Source organism: Leptinotarsa decemlineata, unplaced genomic scaffold (genome assembly GCF_025532065.1).
Source record: "Leptinotarsa decemlineata unplaced genomic scaffold, Ldec_3_MD MMD2_tig00026354_RagTag_RagTag, whole genome shotgun sequence".
Lineage (NCBI taxonomy): Eukaryota > Metazoa > Arthropoda > Insecta > Coleoptera > Chrysomelidae > Leptinotarsa > Leptinotarsa decemlineata.
Genome location: NW_027412702.1, coordinates 8980662 through 9000501, shown reverse-complemented (window position 1 = coordinate 9000501; position 19840 = coordinate 8980662). Strand labels below are relative to the sequence as shown.

General features: G+C 34.9%; 1 protein-coding gene across 2 annotated transcripts in view; it reads right to left on the bottom strand.

Annotated features, from left to right (window-relative positions):
* The window catches only part of LOC111512554 (G-protein coupled receptor Mth2), a 90674-nt gene that overhangs the window by 11318 nt on the left and 59516 nt on the right, over window positions 1–19840 (bottom strand). For both annotated transcript variants that reach the window (XM_074184611.1, XM_074184612.1), the window contains exons 5-6: window positions 5855–6042; window positions 5557–5737 (exon numbers count right to left, since the gene is read on the bottom strand). In XM_074184611.1, the coding sequence (XP_074040712.1) occupies window positions 5557–5737; window positions 5855–6042 (369 nt within the window). The remainder of the gene's footprint in view (window positions 1–5556; window positions 5738–5854; window positions 6043–19840) is intronic.

Below are 19840 nucleotides of genomic sequence, written 5' to 3'. Positions count from 1 at the left end.
TATTAGCGATAGTGACAATTAAATTGGTATGACGCTGTCAGGTTGTGAATTTTCGAAATTGAATTAATACTAATTATGTGTTGTTGTTCTGTTCTCAATTTGTTACTTTAATAATTCAATTGTTATTAAAATGGCATATACAAATGAGGAAATGGCTGATATGCATTACGTTTACGGTCTGTCGCAGAGGAATGGGTTAGAAGCTTCTAGAAGATATGCTGAAATGTATACTCAACGGCAGCATCCTTCACATATAATATTTGGTCGACTTCATCAACGATTTCGAGAATATGGTTCATTCAACAAAAAAACGCAGGATTGTGGTCGCCATCGAGAAGTACGAACACCACAGCTTGACGAAGCAGTACTTAATTTGATTGAAGAACAACCTACTACCAGTACTAGAAAGGTGGCTTTCCAGCTAAATGTTGATCATATGACGGTATTTCGAATTTTAAAGGAACAACTCTTATACCCTTACCATCTGCACCGAGTACAGGCACTGTTACCGCGAGACTTTCCGAACCGTCTTGAATTTTGCAATTGGATGCTGGAAATGATTAGAAGAAATTGTAACTTTCTGAAGATGATAGAATTCACAGACGAATGTAGTTTTTCTCGGGACAAGATTATTAATTTTCATAATTACCGCATATGGGCTGATGAAAACCCTCACGCTATTGTCGAAACTAACCATCAAGAACAGTTTTCTCTTAACGTGTGGCTCGGAGTTATTGGGAATGATTTAATTGGGCCTCATTTTCTACCTCCTCGATTAAATGGTGAGACATACGTTCAATTTTTAAGAGAAGTGCATCCAGTACTGCTGGAGGAAGTTTATTTGGGCGTCAGAAGGGATATGTTTTTTATGCATGATGGGGCTCCCGCCCATTTTAGTCAAGTAGCACGTCAGCATTTAACTGAAACATATGCCAATCAGTGGATAGGTCGAGGAGGACCACAGAACTGGCCCGCTCGATCCCCGGATCTCAATCCTCTCGATTTATCTATTTGGGGCCATTTACAGCATTTGGTTTATCGTACTCCTGTTCGCGATGTAGAGGACTTAAGAAACCGCATCATCGATGCGTGCAGGGTAATCAGAGAGAGTCCAGGAATATTTGAGCGGATACGTGTTTCAATGCGCCGACGTCTAGACGCATGCGTAATGTCTGAAGGTAGACATATTGAACATTTACTATGATTTCTACATGTTGTGTGTTTTGTTATTGATAAATTAGTTTTGTTCATTACCCTTTAATCATTTAATGCAGGTACTAACTACAAAATAACAATAAATCCACTTCGCATTTATGACGATGTATCTCTGTAGTTGTTCGTAAAATAATTTTTTGCTGCGAACTGGTTTATTTTGGGCAAAAAACCCAAGAGACATTTTTTGTTTAGAATGAAACAAGCTCTGGGAAATAACTTTTTAAATGGTAAACAAATAATAAGACAAAAAGTTACATTGGAAATAAATTTTAGGGGTTGCGTATTCCCGATGTAATAGGCAAAAGTAAATATAAATAATATGAAAGATAAAATTAATCAATCATTTGGGAAACACCTCTTTAAAAAAATAATTTTCACAATAATTTTGTATAAGGTAATACATGTTTATGTTATCCACCCGTTCTCGTTATCAAAATGTGGCGGATTTTGAAACACGTCATCCGTTTGCATTATAATACAGTGTGTCTCACTTCTCATAGAAACACCCCCGTATCTTCCGTAATATTTAAGGTAGAGCGATGAAACTCTCTGGCTGATGGAAATGCTCAAAATGCACCCACCATATGAATGGGGTTGGCCAAAGTGATATTCACTGTCCGCCACTCGCCATGGAACTCCCCATTTTTACGGTAAAACATATTAGAGGGAAAAATAGGCTCAAAATTCCTTCAGATTCGTGATCAGGACTACCAACTTACTACGATTACACTTTTTTCCTGAAAAAATTTCAGTCCTGAAAAATCCAAATTTGTCTCACTTTTTATTGAAACACCCCCGTATCTTCCATAATATTCGAGGAGGAACGATGAAACTCTCAGGACTGATGGAAATGCTCAAAATGCACCTACCACCTGAATGGGGTTGGCCAAAGTGATATACACTGTCCGCCACTCGCGATGGAACACCCCATTTTTACGGTAAAACATATTAGAGGGCAAAATAGGCTCAAAATTCCTTCAGATTCGTAATCAGAACTACCAAATTACTACCATTACACTTTTTTCCTGAAAAAATGTCAGTCCTGAAAAATCCGAATTTGTTTCACTTCTCATGGAAACACCCCCATATCTTCCGTAATAATTGAAGTAGATATTTTTTTGTTTTGACATCAAAACATGAACGAAATCGTTTAAGAGAAAATCTACTTCTGTTTTCACATAAATAATTTATTTTTTATTTTGTTGTCAGGAAAGTAATTCCTTCCCAATAAGAGAGAAAATGGTAATTTTGTAAGAGGAACGGAAACATGTAATCAATGAGGTTTTAGGATGGTTAATGTTAGTTCATATTCTCATTTTCCCATCATTTAAAAAAAAACAAGGATATTTTGTGGCGAAAAATGTTATGTAGTTCAAAATTCTTTCGAAGTACTACTTTCAAAACACATTTTCAATTAAAAACCAAAACAATCAATTACAAATGATTTAACTGTTGACAATTTTATATTTTCGTGCCATCTATGAAATTTCCCTCCAATCGCCTTCTATTATTTCCTCCAACTCTTCTCAGTTCTCTAGGTGTGATTTCTCTACACGCTTGTATAATTCTTGCACGGAGATCTTCCTTATTTGTTGGCCTATCCTTATAAACTTTATTTTTCCCCATAAATAAAAATCCAGTGGAGGATCGTGGTGGCCATACTACGAGAGGGCTATTGGGTCCTATTCATTTCATAGGTAGATTTCTATTCAACCAAACCCTTGTTATGCCACTATTGTGAACTGGAACTGAAAAATCATGATGTGTCTCACATCCAAAGGTAGTTCTTCCAACACATCGGAAAATGCATTTTCGAGAAAATCAATGAATAGTCGTCCGTTTAAATTTTGATCGAAAAAAAATGGCCCGATAATATTTTCATTCAGGATACCACACCACACATTGACTTTTTGAGATATTTGAACTCTACAATTCACCACCCTATTCGAATTTTGTTCAGCCAAAAACCTCATGTTCTGGGAAGATACAACACCATTCATGGTAAAGGTAGCCTCATCACTGTATAAGATATACTTTAAAAAATTCCTGTCATTGAGATAATTTCCCTGCATCCATAAACAATACTCCATACGGCGGATTTCATCTCCTTCGTGCAAAATATGTAAAAATTTGGATTTGAACGCATGCATTATATGCCTCTTTAAACACCTCCATATTTTACTGCGGCTCATATTGAGTTGAAGCGATAAGTTTATCAAACTAATTCTAGGATCAGCTTGATGAGCCGCCAATATCGTATCATCATAAATATGATGTTTTACAATGTTTCTGTCCTTTGTAACTTGGCCGGTGCTCACGAATAGATTATATATTTTATGTACAGTTCCATGGTGTACAGCTACCTCTAGCGGGTGTCTTCTATTAAATTCAGCGGCCGCTTCACGATAAGACCTCACCCCTTCACCAACATTTGAAACAATTTCAATTTTTGCTTGAAGTGACAGACGTGCCATGTTGAACTTTATCAATCAAAATGAGCTGATATCAGAAATATTAAAATATGAACAGGAACTCACGAACAGAACACAACTGGAACACAGGAACAATAACCAACACAAATACAGGAACAATAAACACAATGGGAATAAAAACACGGCAGAAACAACAGGAACAACGGTGATTCAAAGAACAACAATACTAGGAACAATAAATGCAATGAAAACTGGTCTGGGGGTTAATACAACAAGATCTTTCAACAATATTGCCAGGTTGACAATAAATATCAATGAGTAACTGTTTTCCATGGTGATTTCAGGGCACCGCATGATTCAATGAAACTGATGTAATTCAATCCCTTCAAATGATTTCAGACAACAATTCAGCAAGTAGGTAAAATAATCTAAATTCTACCTTAATTGAATAGAACTGGCCGATACTTGATGAAAATCCGTATTAAACAACTAATCAATACAGTTTATTTGTATGAATATAGTGATCATAGTGAAAATCATACAAATAAACTGTATTGATTAGTTGTTTAAATTCTACCTGTTCACCGAGTGCGATTTTTTCTTTGAAAATTAACAGTTGTTTTGGTATTGTAATGAGTATGAAGATTAATTTTGTTTCGGATGGTAAAATGTTTCCTCAATATTTTGATAAATGACCCCGCACATTTCTTATGAGAAATGGCTTGCCTTGAATTTTGCCGAAATTTTGATATGTTGTAGTTCTTAATGTGCTGATTGAAAGTGTCCACAGCCAAAGCTCAGAATTGTACAGTTTTCGAGATGTGAACCTTTGAATATAGATTTCTTCAATTTTTTGCTCATCAATCGAGAGCTCTCACTTCTGGTTGGGTTAGAATTTGGATGTTCAGCAACCAGAATTAGTTTTACGAATAATCTTCTTCAGTTATGATAGATGCCACCATCGATAATTTTTCATACACTACTTCACACTATCTCGATAATCTGAGAATATGGTGCTGTGACATTTTCCTCAGATAGGCTCAAAATGGATGATAGCATCTCACAGCATTTGTATCTTTCATACCTGAGATTACTCTCCAGATAGAATGAAGGGGTTCAGGTATTGGAAGCGAACTAGTGAGACACACTGTATACTAGCGCTACTACTAAATATAAATACACACACCGAAAATTCAAGGGCATAGAGAAACAGTGATGAAAATATAGTTTTGTTTTATGGAAAGGCCTTTTTTCACCGCGGCTGGTGCCCTAGTTGGAATATTTAAAAATTCTTTCTTTTTACACATCTAAAATATATAACGAGTCTACATACAAAATTTCACCCTCCGAAAATATACCGGTATGGAGAAACAGAGATGAAAAGGTAACTGATCTTTATGAACTCGTCTTTTTCCCGGGGCTGGCGCCCCAGTTGAAATATAAAAAAATCTATTCTTATTACACATCTACAACATAAAACGAATCTACATACGAAATATCAGCCTCAGAAAATATAGCAGTACGGAGTAATAAAAATGTAATTTTCATGCGTAAACGTGTCTCTTTTACCCCCTCGTGGGGCGCCCCAGTTGGAATATTTGAAAATATTTTCTTATTGCGCATCTAAGACCTAGGAAGCACCTATATACTAAATTTTAGGAGAAAAGAGAACTGAAACTTTCTGTGTTTTTACATAGAACGTTTCAATCCTCTTCTGTTCATGATGATTTCCTACCACGTAGGTAGTAACAGCTACATCCATCAATTTACTAAATTTTAGCGTCCTTGGACTCACTAGTACGGGGAAACAGAAATGAATGGGTGAGTATGACTGACTTTTGCATTTATAAGTATAGATTTAAACAAATATATAAGAAACTAGAAATTCATAAATTCCATTTCAACTCACCGTTCTTGATCCCTTTTGAATTTGTACTTTTGTTGGTGTCTTATTGTGTCATCTATTTTGTTTATTTCGTTCTTGATTCTCAGACAGTAGGAAATCGTTTGAACAAAAAGCACCGTATTGATGATTTGTATGATAAGGTGTGGGAGACGCAGGAAAAGTACTCCTGCATAGTTATTTGTGCCTGAAAGAGAGTATATCGCAGAACTAAAAATCAACTTAGTGAATTTTGTAAAGAGTTACTACAGACTTAGAATAAATACGTTGCACGTATTTCGATAAATAATTTCTTAATACTCACGAGATTCTATGAAACACTGTGTGGTACCCACGAATGGCTGGATTTCATATGGTAAAACGTTAAGCGAGGTGAACATGTAGATGATCAGAGTTAGAATCAATGGCACACCCCATCCGTAAGACATGTAAACTAAAAGTCTCTTCAAGTCCTTCCGTCGTTGAGTAATCCCAATTGAATGTTTGGTTGTTCTGTAGAAATACACAAATGAAAAATTAGTGAAGAAATGAAAGAAACAGAGAGTATTTATAATAAAAATGTCGGAGGACTTTGAGGAATATAATTGTCAAACAATAACAAAGACTACAGAATACTATAGTATTCGGTAAACTTTGACAATAATAACTAATTTTCAAGAAATACTTGTAAATAGTATACGTGCTCCCCTGTTAGAAGATTGAACTAGATTGGTGCAACATTTTTTACAGTGATTAAGAAAATATATCAGCATAGTGTCGTAGCGCCAGTCAAAATATTTTTGTGCCAAAGTAACTTAGATGAGTTGATGCCTATGAAATAATTAGAGAATTTGAGGAAAGATAATACGAAAATATTAGAAAGCAGTTCCAGTGCAGTTTTCACGTTTTTTACAGTTTTATCAATATACTTTTCAGTTACTCATGATTTATCAATCCCGAAAAGAGTTGAAAATAGATTTCCCAATTGGTTGGAATCAATGGAGTAGACGTGATGGATTTGGATTTCATTGTAGTTCCTCAATAGAATGAATCTTTCAAGTAAACAAACTGATTGAAATGTTCACAACTTGAGTGGAATTTCTCGAAGATTATTTCCACGGACAATTTTGTTATCACGAAATAGAGTTTTGAATGTTGAATCAATACTGCATAACTATTAGGCAGTCGCCTCCAGAACATTTGTATTCAATTATTGACATTCAATTGAAGTTTAATTCCTTCCAAAAAACATAGTTTCTACAAGAAAAACAGGAGTATTGAAAAAATAGAATGTCTTTCATTGTACTCATTTTTGTGTAGGTATTTCATGTTGACAACTTTGAATTTAATTAATTCAAATTTTGATATTATATTTCTTTTTTTTTATAAGACTGATGACAAGTTCTACACCTCCATAAGGTATGCAATCTATATCTGTTTCCATCAGAATGTTTCTTTCCGTTAACCAGTTGTCGATTTCCTATGAACGACAACCCTCAGAACAGTCAGGATATCATTTCTTTGTAAAAAAAGATTACCTTAGAATCAACTACAATTACTTTTTTTTGAAACCATATTTCAAATACATTGAGCCACAGCAAAAATTGAACCCAATTTATTTCATTTCGTCGCTTGTTACGATTATACATCCACAGGAATTCACACCATCAAACTTACCTCTTCATTGTATAATTCTTCGATCTACCGGAGGCAGGGCAAAAATAAGTGTTGAAAGAAAGCAAGAAGGAATAGGCAAATTCAAAAATGCATAGTAAGTAACGAAGATGTAGTGAAGATGTAGATGTAGTGAATAGAGAGAGTAATACTAGTGAATAAAGTAGTGCTTTACAGGTTGCCTAGCTCATCAAGATCGTGAAATCTTTTACTCTTGCCAACATAATTTTTTTGGGTAATGGAATACTATGAAATAATTTGGGAACAGTTGACAAGTAGCGCAGTAATTAACAATACAGGGTGTTTCAAATTGGATCCTCACCATTGGGATCTCGGAAACTATGAGAGATATGAAGATGGTTGAATTGGGGCAAAGTTGACGTTGAGAAAGTTTTGAAATTCCGAGTATATCCGGAGATATCCGAAAAAACTCAGAAATTTCTGAAAATGGTTTTTAATTTTTTTCTGGCTTTATTTTTGGAAGGATTCGAAAATAAATTGCACTTCCACATTGCCACTTTTTTCCTACTACATAATGGTGTTTCCAGATTTGATATCCGACGTTTCGTCTTCCGGCCACCATCATCAACTTTATTTTTTCTTACGGGCGCTATATTGGATTCTTTCTGTTTTGAATAGAAGCAGATTTTACCTTTTCAATGATGTATCATAAGTTATCATTCTTTTTCGAAAAATTGGAGATGTTGAAAAAAAATAATTCTTCTCATAATAGGCTTTGACTTTGAGGTTTCTAAATTTGACTTTCAATTTGTTACACTTAATGACATTTTGTTATAGTACAAGTGATTGAATTTTTGGCGAAAAATGGTTTTCACAAATGACGTTATACAAGTCGATTAATTCCCTTAGCACAAAAATTGTGTGCTCGGGATTCGATGAGGTCGACGAAGGCCGTTTTTGTCTGGTCCTGATAAGCGAAGGTTCTACCAGGCCGTTTTTGTCTGGTCCTGATAAGCGAAGGTTCTACCAATGAAAAAATTATCGAAGTTCTTAAAAAGATGGTAGTCAGTTAACGAGAGGTCTGGGGAATATAATGGGTGAAGCAGAACGTTAATGCTCAATTCGTTCAACTTGCGGACGGTGATTTGTGAAACGTGAGGACGGGTTTTATCTTGGAGCAGGATTGGACCTCTTCTAATGACTATTATCGGCTGCTGCTTACGCAATTCTAGGACATGTCGTCAATTTCCTCACAATAGGACTTTGTTGTGGCCCGGTTGCAGAACACTGTCCTGAACATATGTTGTCGTAGAGGAACCACTTTTCATCACACGTGACGATCCGATCCAAAAAATGATCGTTTTGGTTGCGTATCAACAAAGAAGAATATACCTCGAAACGTGATTATTTCTGTCGATCGGTCAAATCGTGGGGGCACCCACTTTTTGAGCTTATTGACCTTTCCAATACGTTTTACTTTTAAACCAACAAAAACCGCATAGGAGCTGACGCCCAGTTCTTTCGCCATCCCACGCACAGTTTGTGATGGGTCAATTTCCACCAGGGGTTTCAAACCCTCGTCCTGAATAACTGTAGGTAGACCACTTTGGGGATCATCTTCGAGGCTGAAATTTCCGGAACGAAATTTCGCAAACCAACGTCGAACAGTGTGTTGATTAACAATATCATTGCCAAATATCTGGGTAATTTTACGGTCTGTTTCGGTAGCGCTTTGGTTCAATTAGAAGTCGTAGAAAAAAATTGGCCGAAAATCGACATACGACATCTATGTGAAAGTTTGTGAGGATGGATAAATTTATGTATGTATGTTTGTGGCTCTTTCACGCCTAAACGACTGAACGAATTTCGATGAAACCAGTGGCGATTCTAAAACTTAAGGGCGGGGAGGGACACACTATAACTAGGCGCCAAGAATCATTAATACTGTATTTTCCATTAAGAAAAGAAATAATATCACAGCACTCTAATAAAAAAAATATTTCAATAATAAACAATGCGCACTATCAAAATGCCAGCATACAAAACAAAACATTTTATTACCTCTTGGAGAGCAAACTAACCATTCACGTACGCTGCGCTGTCCAAAAGTCTTTTTTTTTTAAGTTTGTACCAAGAAACGTAAAATTTTCTGTAATTGGAAACTGGAAAGTCTTGGAAGTCATCTGATAACCCAGGTGGCAAGGTCCTTTTAGAATTAGTTGACGCACTATTTCAGGGATCAAAATAGTATTTTTGAATAAAAATTAGTCGACGACAACATTAAAATATCAATTATAAAATGATCCATGTAAAAACAAAATGTTTTTTCCACCTTCATTCCCAGCAGACATCTTATCAGAATGGTCCTGTTCTTGAATACTATCACCATCCAAATCCGAATTAAAATCTACTTCCGTAAATGTTAAATCAGCAAAACCTAATGAAAAATCGGATTTTGTTCTTACTTTATAGGTTGATGTAGATGGAACATCAAGAAATGTTGACTCCGTACTGACCGTACTCAACATAGTGTCAGGTTTATTTGGAATCGATTCCAATTCACAACTTTGAGTTTGAATTAATTGTTCTTTTGTTTCTCTCTAAATGTATAAGTTTTCATAATGAATACGATTTCGGATCTTCAACTGAAAATTAAGAACTTACGAATTGAACGTTTTACAAAAATTTTAATTTTTTTGAGAACGTGATGTAGCAGCATATTTTAACTTCTTCAAAATGTTTGTTCGTCAAAGTAACAATAACAAACCAGACTACTACTAATGCTGCGATTGCCACGCCGAGATACAATCAATTTCCAATCTCTTAGAAAATGACCACATTCGCATTAGACAGCGATATCGCTCGCTGGGATTCACAACTGATCGAGGTCGAGGTATTTATTGAAAGCGAATGTTGCCACGTTTATTGGTTATGTGTTATGTACCTAACAATAGATTTGTGAAATATTTAAAATCGGAAGGGCGCTAAGAACATTTTGCGGGAGAGGCATACTATCCCCCTTGCCCCCTGTGGCGCCACCACTGGATGAAACTTCACATAAATACAGTTTATACATCTGAATAACATAGAGGCTACAATTTACAGAGGTTTTGTGTAATTTTGGTCATAATATAACGATAAATATCAAGAAAGTCGGAAAAATTCTTGCTACCTGAGAGTTATCGGCGTGCGCTGCCTATACCGTTGGAGTTACATGCACATAATGTGCCCTAAGATTGTTTATCTTGAATAGTTATAAATAAAAGTCCGCGATAGCATATATCTACCTTATATGTGGTAGCCACTATATGTATACTATTGAGCCATAAATACAATTAAATTGGATACTTTTTTTATAATGCACATTTTAGAATAACTGTCAAATTCTTATAAGAATTGATAAAATTATCATTTAAGTATTTAATACAGATAAACTTTGTCTTTTATACTAAGAAATTTGGACGAATCGTTTAAAAGTTATCACGATAAAATTAACTTGACGCAAAGCAATAAGCCATTACGCGTCATGTATACTGCGATCTAAGCAATGAAGCGCCATCGCCGAGAACGCGACCCGAACGCGGGCAGACTAGTAAGGGCAGACGTCGTTAACGGTTGTGTTAGTTTTGCGAATTTTTTATAGGTAAAATAATTCGATTCTCGAAGCTATTCATTGCTAGTTCGCAGTGATACTAAATAAAACAAATGAGCATGATATTCATTATCAAATCTACTTTGGTAAGTCACTTTTGAAAATTGTTTATGAAAAAGTCAGAAGGTACTATTTTCTTCCTGTCCATATTTTTTACGTTTAGACTTTTGATTGTATTCGATATTGATTATTAATATATTAATGCATTATTTGCATTCGAATCCCATTCGCCAATATACCGTAACAAAAATCACGCTAAACATATCATAATAAAAAAAATATGTTTTTCCGTTAACCAGCTATCGCACCCCTACGAACGATAACCCCCAGAAATCGAAACACGGGTTGGACGATAGCAAGTGAAAATCGAGCGTTCAGCTTGGGGCTTGAACCACCGACTCACACGTCGGCCGATTGACTGAGTGAACAAAGCACCCACGTCGAACCGCCCGGCTACCGACTGGTATAATAATACTACTTTACTCTTATCTATAGGGTCTTGTTTTTCCAGAAAGGGGATAGGTAATGACGTCCATTATTGTGCCCCCTGTTTATGAAATGAAGCAATAAATGGGGATAAATGACACCCCACGGATTCAATTTGCTATCTGGTTGTCCCTTGTTCTGTTCGAAGAGTCTAATTGGAACGTTCGCCGTGAAATGATCGAAAAGAAATCGATCAATTGGCATGTCATTGAATATCGAGGAAACTAGCGAAGTAGAAGTAATCTAATGGAATAATGTTGAATTTTATTCAGAGATATATCGTGGTTTTTATTTTTTTTTATTGAAATAAAGTCTAGTTAATTGGCAAATGCGACGGCTGATTTGTGAATTCTGAGATAGAAAGGTTTTGGCTTTCTACTTCTCTACCTTTATGCAAGAAAAAAGTGGGAATATTCCAGAGAAAGAAAGAATGCAATTAATCCCAAAATAAAATCTAAACAAAAATGAAGTGTGCGATCTTTGGCGAATGCGCCGGTTTAAAATAAGTCTGTATGTGACATATTTATAATCTCAGTAGATGTACAATATTTCTTGAAAATCGATTGCCTGGATACAACGGTTGAAAAAATATATTCAAATTTGAAATACAAAACTATGTTGTCAAAATGTGTAGATCAACCATTTGGTTAATTCGAAAAATATGGTTTATGAAATAAATATTTTATTATGGGATTCCAAATCTGGTTAAGCGTTATCGCCTCCTCTTTTCTATATGTTTATGGATTTCTATGGAATCATGAGTACAAAGCTGAATGAACATCGGACAAACTGTAGATTAGGTCAAATAGATAAATCGGCAGTAGGGGAACACGCACTTAGTGAAGAAGGTTACACAAACTCCACAAAAATTTAATGTCTGAGCCGGCATTCTTGGTAATCATATTGTTGGACCATTCCTCATTGAAGGTAATCTCAATGGAGATACATACTTAAAAATCTATTACAAGACTATGTAGATCCTATGATTATACAAATTTTAGAATATAATGACAATTTAGTACAAAATGAAATAACATTCCAGCAAGATGGTGCACCCCTACGTTTTGATGTTCGAGTGAGACAGTTTTTGGACAAACGATTTCCAATCCGTTGAATTGCACAAGCAATATCACTCGACGGCCGTCTATAGAGATAGGTTTCTTTCTGGTGTGGAAAAAGTATTTGCATTATATACAACTAAAGAGCCTAGAGAAATAAACTGAAAAGTTTTATTACCAAACATTAGTTAACTTATCAAAACTAATTACTTATCAACAACTCTATCATAAGTATTAAACCAAAATAAGCACAAAATCACGACAAGTTACAAACATACAGTGCCTTCATATAAGTAACTAATATGTTACATTTCTCCATACTCACAGTCATAAATTATAAGTTATTTTTGTATTTGTTTTGAAACAAATGAATGTTCATTATAAAAATCGAAATGTGGATTCTCATTGAGGAAGTGACAGTTACGAGTTCGCAGAAATAGTAAATAGTTACGATCGAGAGACGTGCATTATAAATAAGTGCAGAGTGAAACAATTATTTAAACAGAACCGATTACTTTGAACACTATAATATCCAATAAAAGTACAATTGGTGCTAAATAATATCGGGAAAGTAATAAGTGTCAATTTTATGTAGATGGTAAGTATTTCTGAGTAACATTGTTTCAAAATATCAAATAGATCGAAAAATATATTGATTTATTTGATAATTATAATACTTACCTTAATTTTTTATGAATGATTTCTGACTCTATGTCTCAGAAAAAAAGGTCTGTATCAGATATTAAGGATGGTTGAAAACTATATGCAACATGAGAATTTGGGGTCAAAAAGTACTCTATACTCGTATAATTCTAGCCATACAATACGTATTCTCACGGTTAGCAGGACATATTCGTATATGCCTATTTTTTATCATATTGTCACATCAACTTATAACTATTGATAATAACCTTTAATAAAATTCAGTCGAATGGAAGTAAGTATGTTCACAACAATCGATTTTAACTCTGAAATAAGTAAGTACCTATTTACCTAAAGAAAACATAAATATGGTTTGAAAAACTAAAAAACACGCTTTTAAAGAACATTGAACTAAAAAGTTGAAAATATTTTTTTAAATAAGCTTAAAACAATAACGAACGATAAATGTATTAGGTATTGTGAAAAAAGCGACAGGTGCTTGATATACAAAAAAAATGGCACAAAGCGCCCACGCTTTTCGCAATAATACTAGTATTTTTCGTTCGTTATTGTTTTAAGCTTATTTTAAAAAAAATATTTTTAACTTTTTAGTTCGATGTTCTTCAAACTATATTTATTTTACATTTTTTAGTTTCGTATTCTATAAAAGCGTGTTTTTGTACTTTTCAAACTATATTAATTTTATCTAAACTTTGGGATCAATCAGCCGTATATTGTTTAAAAAAATTACCATTAATATTTTCCAGATTCCGGAGAGGGAGTCTGAAAATCAGCTACCAAGCCCAAGGCAGCAAAGGAGGGTTACAAATAAGGCAGCAAAGGAGGGTTACAATAAAATATTATTATTAATAAAAAAGTACTTTTTTCAAATGTAGAAATACATGTAAAGTGAGTTCGAATTATATCAAGGAAGTTACCTACGGCGCAATCTGACCGCGAATAGATCAAGCAATAATGTCGATAATTCTGTCAAATACAGATCCCGAGCTTGAGAGTTACAAACAAACATAGAAACATACAGGTGCAGCTAATAAAATCGTGTTAATAAAACAAAAATGTGATCTTAAGTGAATCACTTCGTAGAACGAAACCAACGCAAGTGTAATCAAGTGTGTTGCATCGGTTTCTGAGGCCACTTCAGTTTTTTTTATGATGTGAAGTGCAATTAAAATGTGCATGAAATTCTTAAGGTAAACAAAGTATTTATTTGATAAGGATTAATACGGCATTCAATTTAAATAACTTTCCGATCATCACATTGCATTGAAAGCGACCAATATTTTATAAATTGCAATGAATATAGTAGTAAGCTATCCTTGAAAGATAGGCATATGCCATCACGAGATTTTTTATAGACCTATTAAAGAAGAATGATAGTAGTAAATTGTTTTGTCATAACCCAAAGATATTAGGCAGGCAAACTTTCCTTTAAAATCACTGCATCAATCAGTTAAAACCATATTCATTCGGTGGTTTTTGCGTTCATCGCGTTCAGACAGGCAGACGAGGCAGAAGAACTTTGTTTTATGTTATATAGTGGAATCACAAAAATCAAAACTAGTTTAATTTTTCTGGAAAAACTATAACTTTCAATCTAAATTGTTGCATTTGTAATAAAATGACGCTTGAAATATGTATTGTGTTGAAGCTGAATACGAATTTTTATTAACTATATCCATATCTGTAAAACCCAATATTCAAATTTCCTTGAGTTTTCAATAAATTGTGAATAAATGATATATTGTAAGGTATGGTAAGTTGAGGTTGTAAATGTCGTGAGGTAGATGTTGAAAAAAACATTATAGATGAAATCTGCAAATGTTACGCTTTTTTCACTAATTGAAAAGAACGCAATTTTGTAAATTTTTCTACTTGCATTCACTGTTAGACACTGTTAATTCCACATTGACAGATATTCCTGGACATAGTGGTCGTTACAATGAGTTCGTCAATTTTCAAATGAAACCTGTCCGATCGATTGAAGTTAGATTTTTTTGTGAGACTACAATTTCAGAATATCACACCTAAAATGATTCAGAACGTGCGAAACTATTCTGAACAAAACCTCAATGTATGCGAAGAATTAGGAAAAAACTATCATAAGTTGCCACTAATTTTAGCGGGAGGACTCAATGTTTATTTTGCGCCCGAAGATGGACAACTTTCTACAAAGTAAATTAGAACTATAAATGATTAATAACCGAAATGAGCGTGCCACAAAACAATGGAACAACAATCGATGCAAATATAATTTTCATTCGAAAACATAATATATCTTGTTTCTCATACCATTATGAACGTTAGGATTTTTTTATGTTATTTATTCTCAACCGATCAAGCTGAAATTTTGCATATACATTCAGTTTGAGTAACAAAGGCATATTAAATGACTCCATTCTACATTCTAAAATGGCGGACTAGTGAAACTTCTTTATGCGCGCTTGACTTGGGGAGTGAGCTGGTGAATGTGTGACGATAGAGTTACGAAAAGTGTGATCGAACGAGGCGAACAGAAGTTGAGGGGAAGGATTCAGTTAGTGAAGATAAAAACGGAGAGAGTTACGTTTCGTATATTACTGCAAAGGCAAGAGAGACAGTTGCGAGCAAACTTGTACGGTATAGCAGGCTCTGGAGAATTAGGAAAAAACTATCATAAGTTTCCTCTAATTTGAGCAGTAGATTTCAATGTAAATTTCACGTACGAAGATGAACAACTTTCTACAAAATAAATTAGAACTACAAATGATTAATAACCGAAATGAGCGTACCACAAAACAATGGAACAACAATCCATGCAGTATTTAGATATCTTTCTAATTTTCTTTCGAAAACACATGTATTTTATTTAGCTACAATCAACTACAGTAGCTACTGATGTATCCGGTAATTAAAATAAGGAATAAAAATAATAAATCTTCTCAAACATGTCAATCTATCAATGAAAACCCAGAATTAATTTAAAATATGGGTATCAAGTGAGAGGGTTTGCTGAGAAGATTACGAAAAATAGCATAACGTCAGTCTGAATCCAATATGGCGAACGAGCCTCATATGCGCCATCATGATATGAGTATCAAATGAAAGGGTTTGCTGAAAAAAACGTGCTAAATGAAATGACGTCACCCTGAATCTAATTTGACGCACCCCTCAGGATGGCGGACTAGATTTTCATGCACCCCTATGACATGAGTATCAAATTAAAGAGTTTGATGAAAATGAAATGACGTCATTCTGAATCCAATTTGGTGAAATGCCAAATATGGTGGACTTTGTTTTTTATATAGCGATTCATTTCACGCCAGAGGTTTGTAATTCTACTTATCAATTTTTATATCGAATAAATTATGTAATGTGATCAATTGATATGATATTTTCTTCTTTTTGAAGCTGGTAAATAAAAGCTTACACTAAAAAATGTTTTTTACTATGAATTTATCACGCATAAATGTCGTTACAAGAATTTCTCTCAGAAGTTGATAAAAAATAACTATGATGCTGATGACTGATAATGATGACTCACCAGAGCATCAAATTCAAAAAAGTAAGAAACGCCGAAAGAAATAGATGATTTTATAAACCACGTATCGCTTGAACTCTCTATCCTTTCAAGGTGCTGTGCTAACATGAATAGATATTTTAGATTGGTACACGTATGATAATTTATGATTTGTATCCTTGATATATAAAGTGTAAATTAATACATGTGTTACTTATTTTAAAAGAATAATCACCGATATTGTACACTCACAGACCAAAATTTTGCGCAGCCATTCTTAACTATGCAATTGAGATAGGAACTGATTTTGTGCTCGTATATTTCGCTTCAGAATGCTCCATAGATGAACTATGGGATCAGCATCAGGACTCATTGGTAGCCAGTATAGTGCCTCAATCCCGATGTCCTGAAGGTACCGGATCACTATTTATGCGCCATGAACGCGGGCACTACTTACCACGCTCAAAGTTATCGTACCCAATAAGGCCGGTAAAAAGTTCAACAAGGTCTCGTGTACCAGTCAGCATCCATTCTTAAATTTACCTCTACAAGCTCCATGCGACTTTCCCAACAATGCCTTTCCAAAACATAATGTAACCACCATCAAAGGTGGTGGTCCCATTGCCCACGAATAGATTATGAGAACCATTCTTCACAATTGTATTCTCGTGTTATCTGCAAAAAGTATTTTCTCCTTAGGATGATCTCTTGCAAATTGCACACGTCTGACTTTGGGACGTGGAAGAACCGAACTTCTCGAGTCTCATTGTATAGTTTCTATACGAGTACGAGAAACAGTTCTTTGATGGGTATGCGCAAGGGCAATACCTTTTTGTCTACAACTTTCTCTGTAACAATTTTAAAATAAACTAACTCGCACAAATGTGGCACTACTCTCAAGTAAACTACAGAAACTTCGATGCTATGGCTTGTCAAACTTCGATGCTATGGCTTGTCAGATCCTCTTTGTATATGGCTCTCCAGCTTCCTAAAAGAACGTTCCCTGCGAGTGGTCTTCGACGGATATCTCTCGAATACTTTCCCCATCAACGCTGGTGTTCCCAGTCTCCAACCCTCTTATTATTGTACATCAACGACTTTTTGGAAAAAACCAAGAATACAATATATTGCATAGCACACTTTTCTCGTCATTCCATTTGAATTACAGGACATCGGCTACGGAGGCACATCTTCACCGGCAGCAGGAGGTTTGATATCTTAATGAGGATCTAGAAGTGATTTCGAATTGGGGTTAAAGTAACCAGGTTCAATTCAATGCCACAAAAACCCAGGCATCGGTTTTCTCCAAGAAGATGAATGTCTCCGAACCGAATATAATAATGTCAGGTCAGACAATTTCGCTTTCTGCTTCGATTAGTTTGTTGAGGATTAAAATAGACACCAATATGCCTTGACCCAATCATGTCGCTGAAATTGCAGAGGCTGCTTTCCAAAAGCTTGGAACACTGTTCCGAACTAGAAAACTGTACACACCCCAGCAACTTCTGATGCTTCATAAAGCTCAGAATATTGTTCTCATGTATGGAGCTCCGCCCCCAAACATAACCTAAAGTTGCTGGATTCCATCCAGAGAAGAGCCATCCCCCTGATTGGAGAAGCGAACATCACGTTCAACCTTGATAGCCTTGAACATCGAAGAAAGTTTGGAGATTTGTCTCTCTTTCATAGATACTTTCACGGGAAATGTTCAAATGACTTGGCTCATTTGATTCCACCAAGGGCGGAACATATCAGAAATAAGCGACGGACTCTGGCTGCTCATCGTTTTGAGGTACAACTTAATACACCTCGAACTTCACTGTTCAAGAACCCTTTTATCTGGAGAACTGCTTCAATGTGGAATAAACTTCCTGAGAACGTTTCTCCAAATGGATTTAATCTTCAGTGCTTGTGTTTTGTCCTTAAAAAAAATAATCAAGATATAAATTACTGAAAATGTGATTCCAACTATAAGAGAGGAGGGACACTATAAAACGTTTTTATTGGGTTTGTAATTTGTAACTCTGATGCTTATTCAGTACAGAGGCTATCGCTAGACATTGTTTCGTCCAAAATTAAATTCAACAACGTAAAGCCCTAATGTAGTGCAAGGCTTCTGGCAATAAAAAAACTTGGAATTGTGAGTGTCCAAAGGAAAAAAATAAGATAAAACTTATCCGTATAGAACTCAGCATTCTGAATTATGCTTTAACATAAAATTAAGATGCTTTAGTGGCCGAAGTGAGAAGTGTTTTACTGATGTAATCACTTTTCGAAAACAAAACTTACTACTTCCAAAACTGCCATGCCAAAATAAGATTTGCATCTTGAACAACAGCCGCAACAAAACTTCGTCAGGGGAGTTTGTTTTATTTAATTGTTACATTCTTAACGTTTCTTAAGATTGCCATCTCAAGGAATTCGGAAACTGACAAATATGCAACAAAGATCATGTTCAATCTCCTGGGATGCAAAAGTAATTTGGGGAAAAAATATTACTTCCGAAGATGCAAGGTGTTTTTCGAAACGCTGGGAAATGCTCATAAGAGCGATACAAAGTCTGTAAAAGAAGTATAAACTGACCTGATGCCACTACGCACAAGCAGTATCCAAACACTCGTCATTCGCAATCTTTTGATACTTCCTCTGATTGAGCTGAAAATTTGTAGAAAGTCAGAATGGCATTCTGAATATTTGGAAATATTTGCAGGATGTTTACAACCACGGTGCTACATTGAAATGCAATTATTTAATATTTGAAGTTCGGGAAATTTCGTCTCGAACTTGTCCAGTTGTTTTTTTTTTTCAATTACAGAAAAATACGTTGTACCAAGAGGAACTATATTTTTCATAAGCCACATATAAGTACCAATTGAGATAAAAATCACTATTCAAACTTAATTCTTTCGTCGAAAGAAATAATGGAAATATGAAAATTAGGATTACAACAGAAATTGATGTTTCAGTTAGCACTATCGTTAAGTTGACGTAATATATTGACTCGTCGAGAGCAGATTTCTCAAAACTCTGATACTTGAATAGAAAAATGAGCGCTTGTAGCTTTTGATAAATTCAGGTAAAGGTATTTGAAAACTTTCCAATCGGTAGATTATACATATGAATTCAGAAACAGACAAAAACAAGAAATATTCAAGTTATAGAGATACAAATATCACGGAAATACAATGCAGAAACAGGGAAATAAAGGAGGGAAAATATAAATACGACGATAGCATGAACAAGATTGAATATCCATCAAGAGATTGGCTCAGAATAATTACAGGGCTACTCAGTGCACACTGCCCTTTAAGAAGATACCTG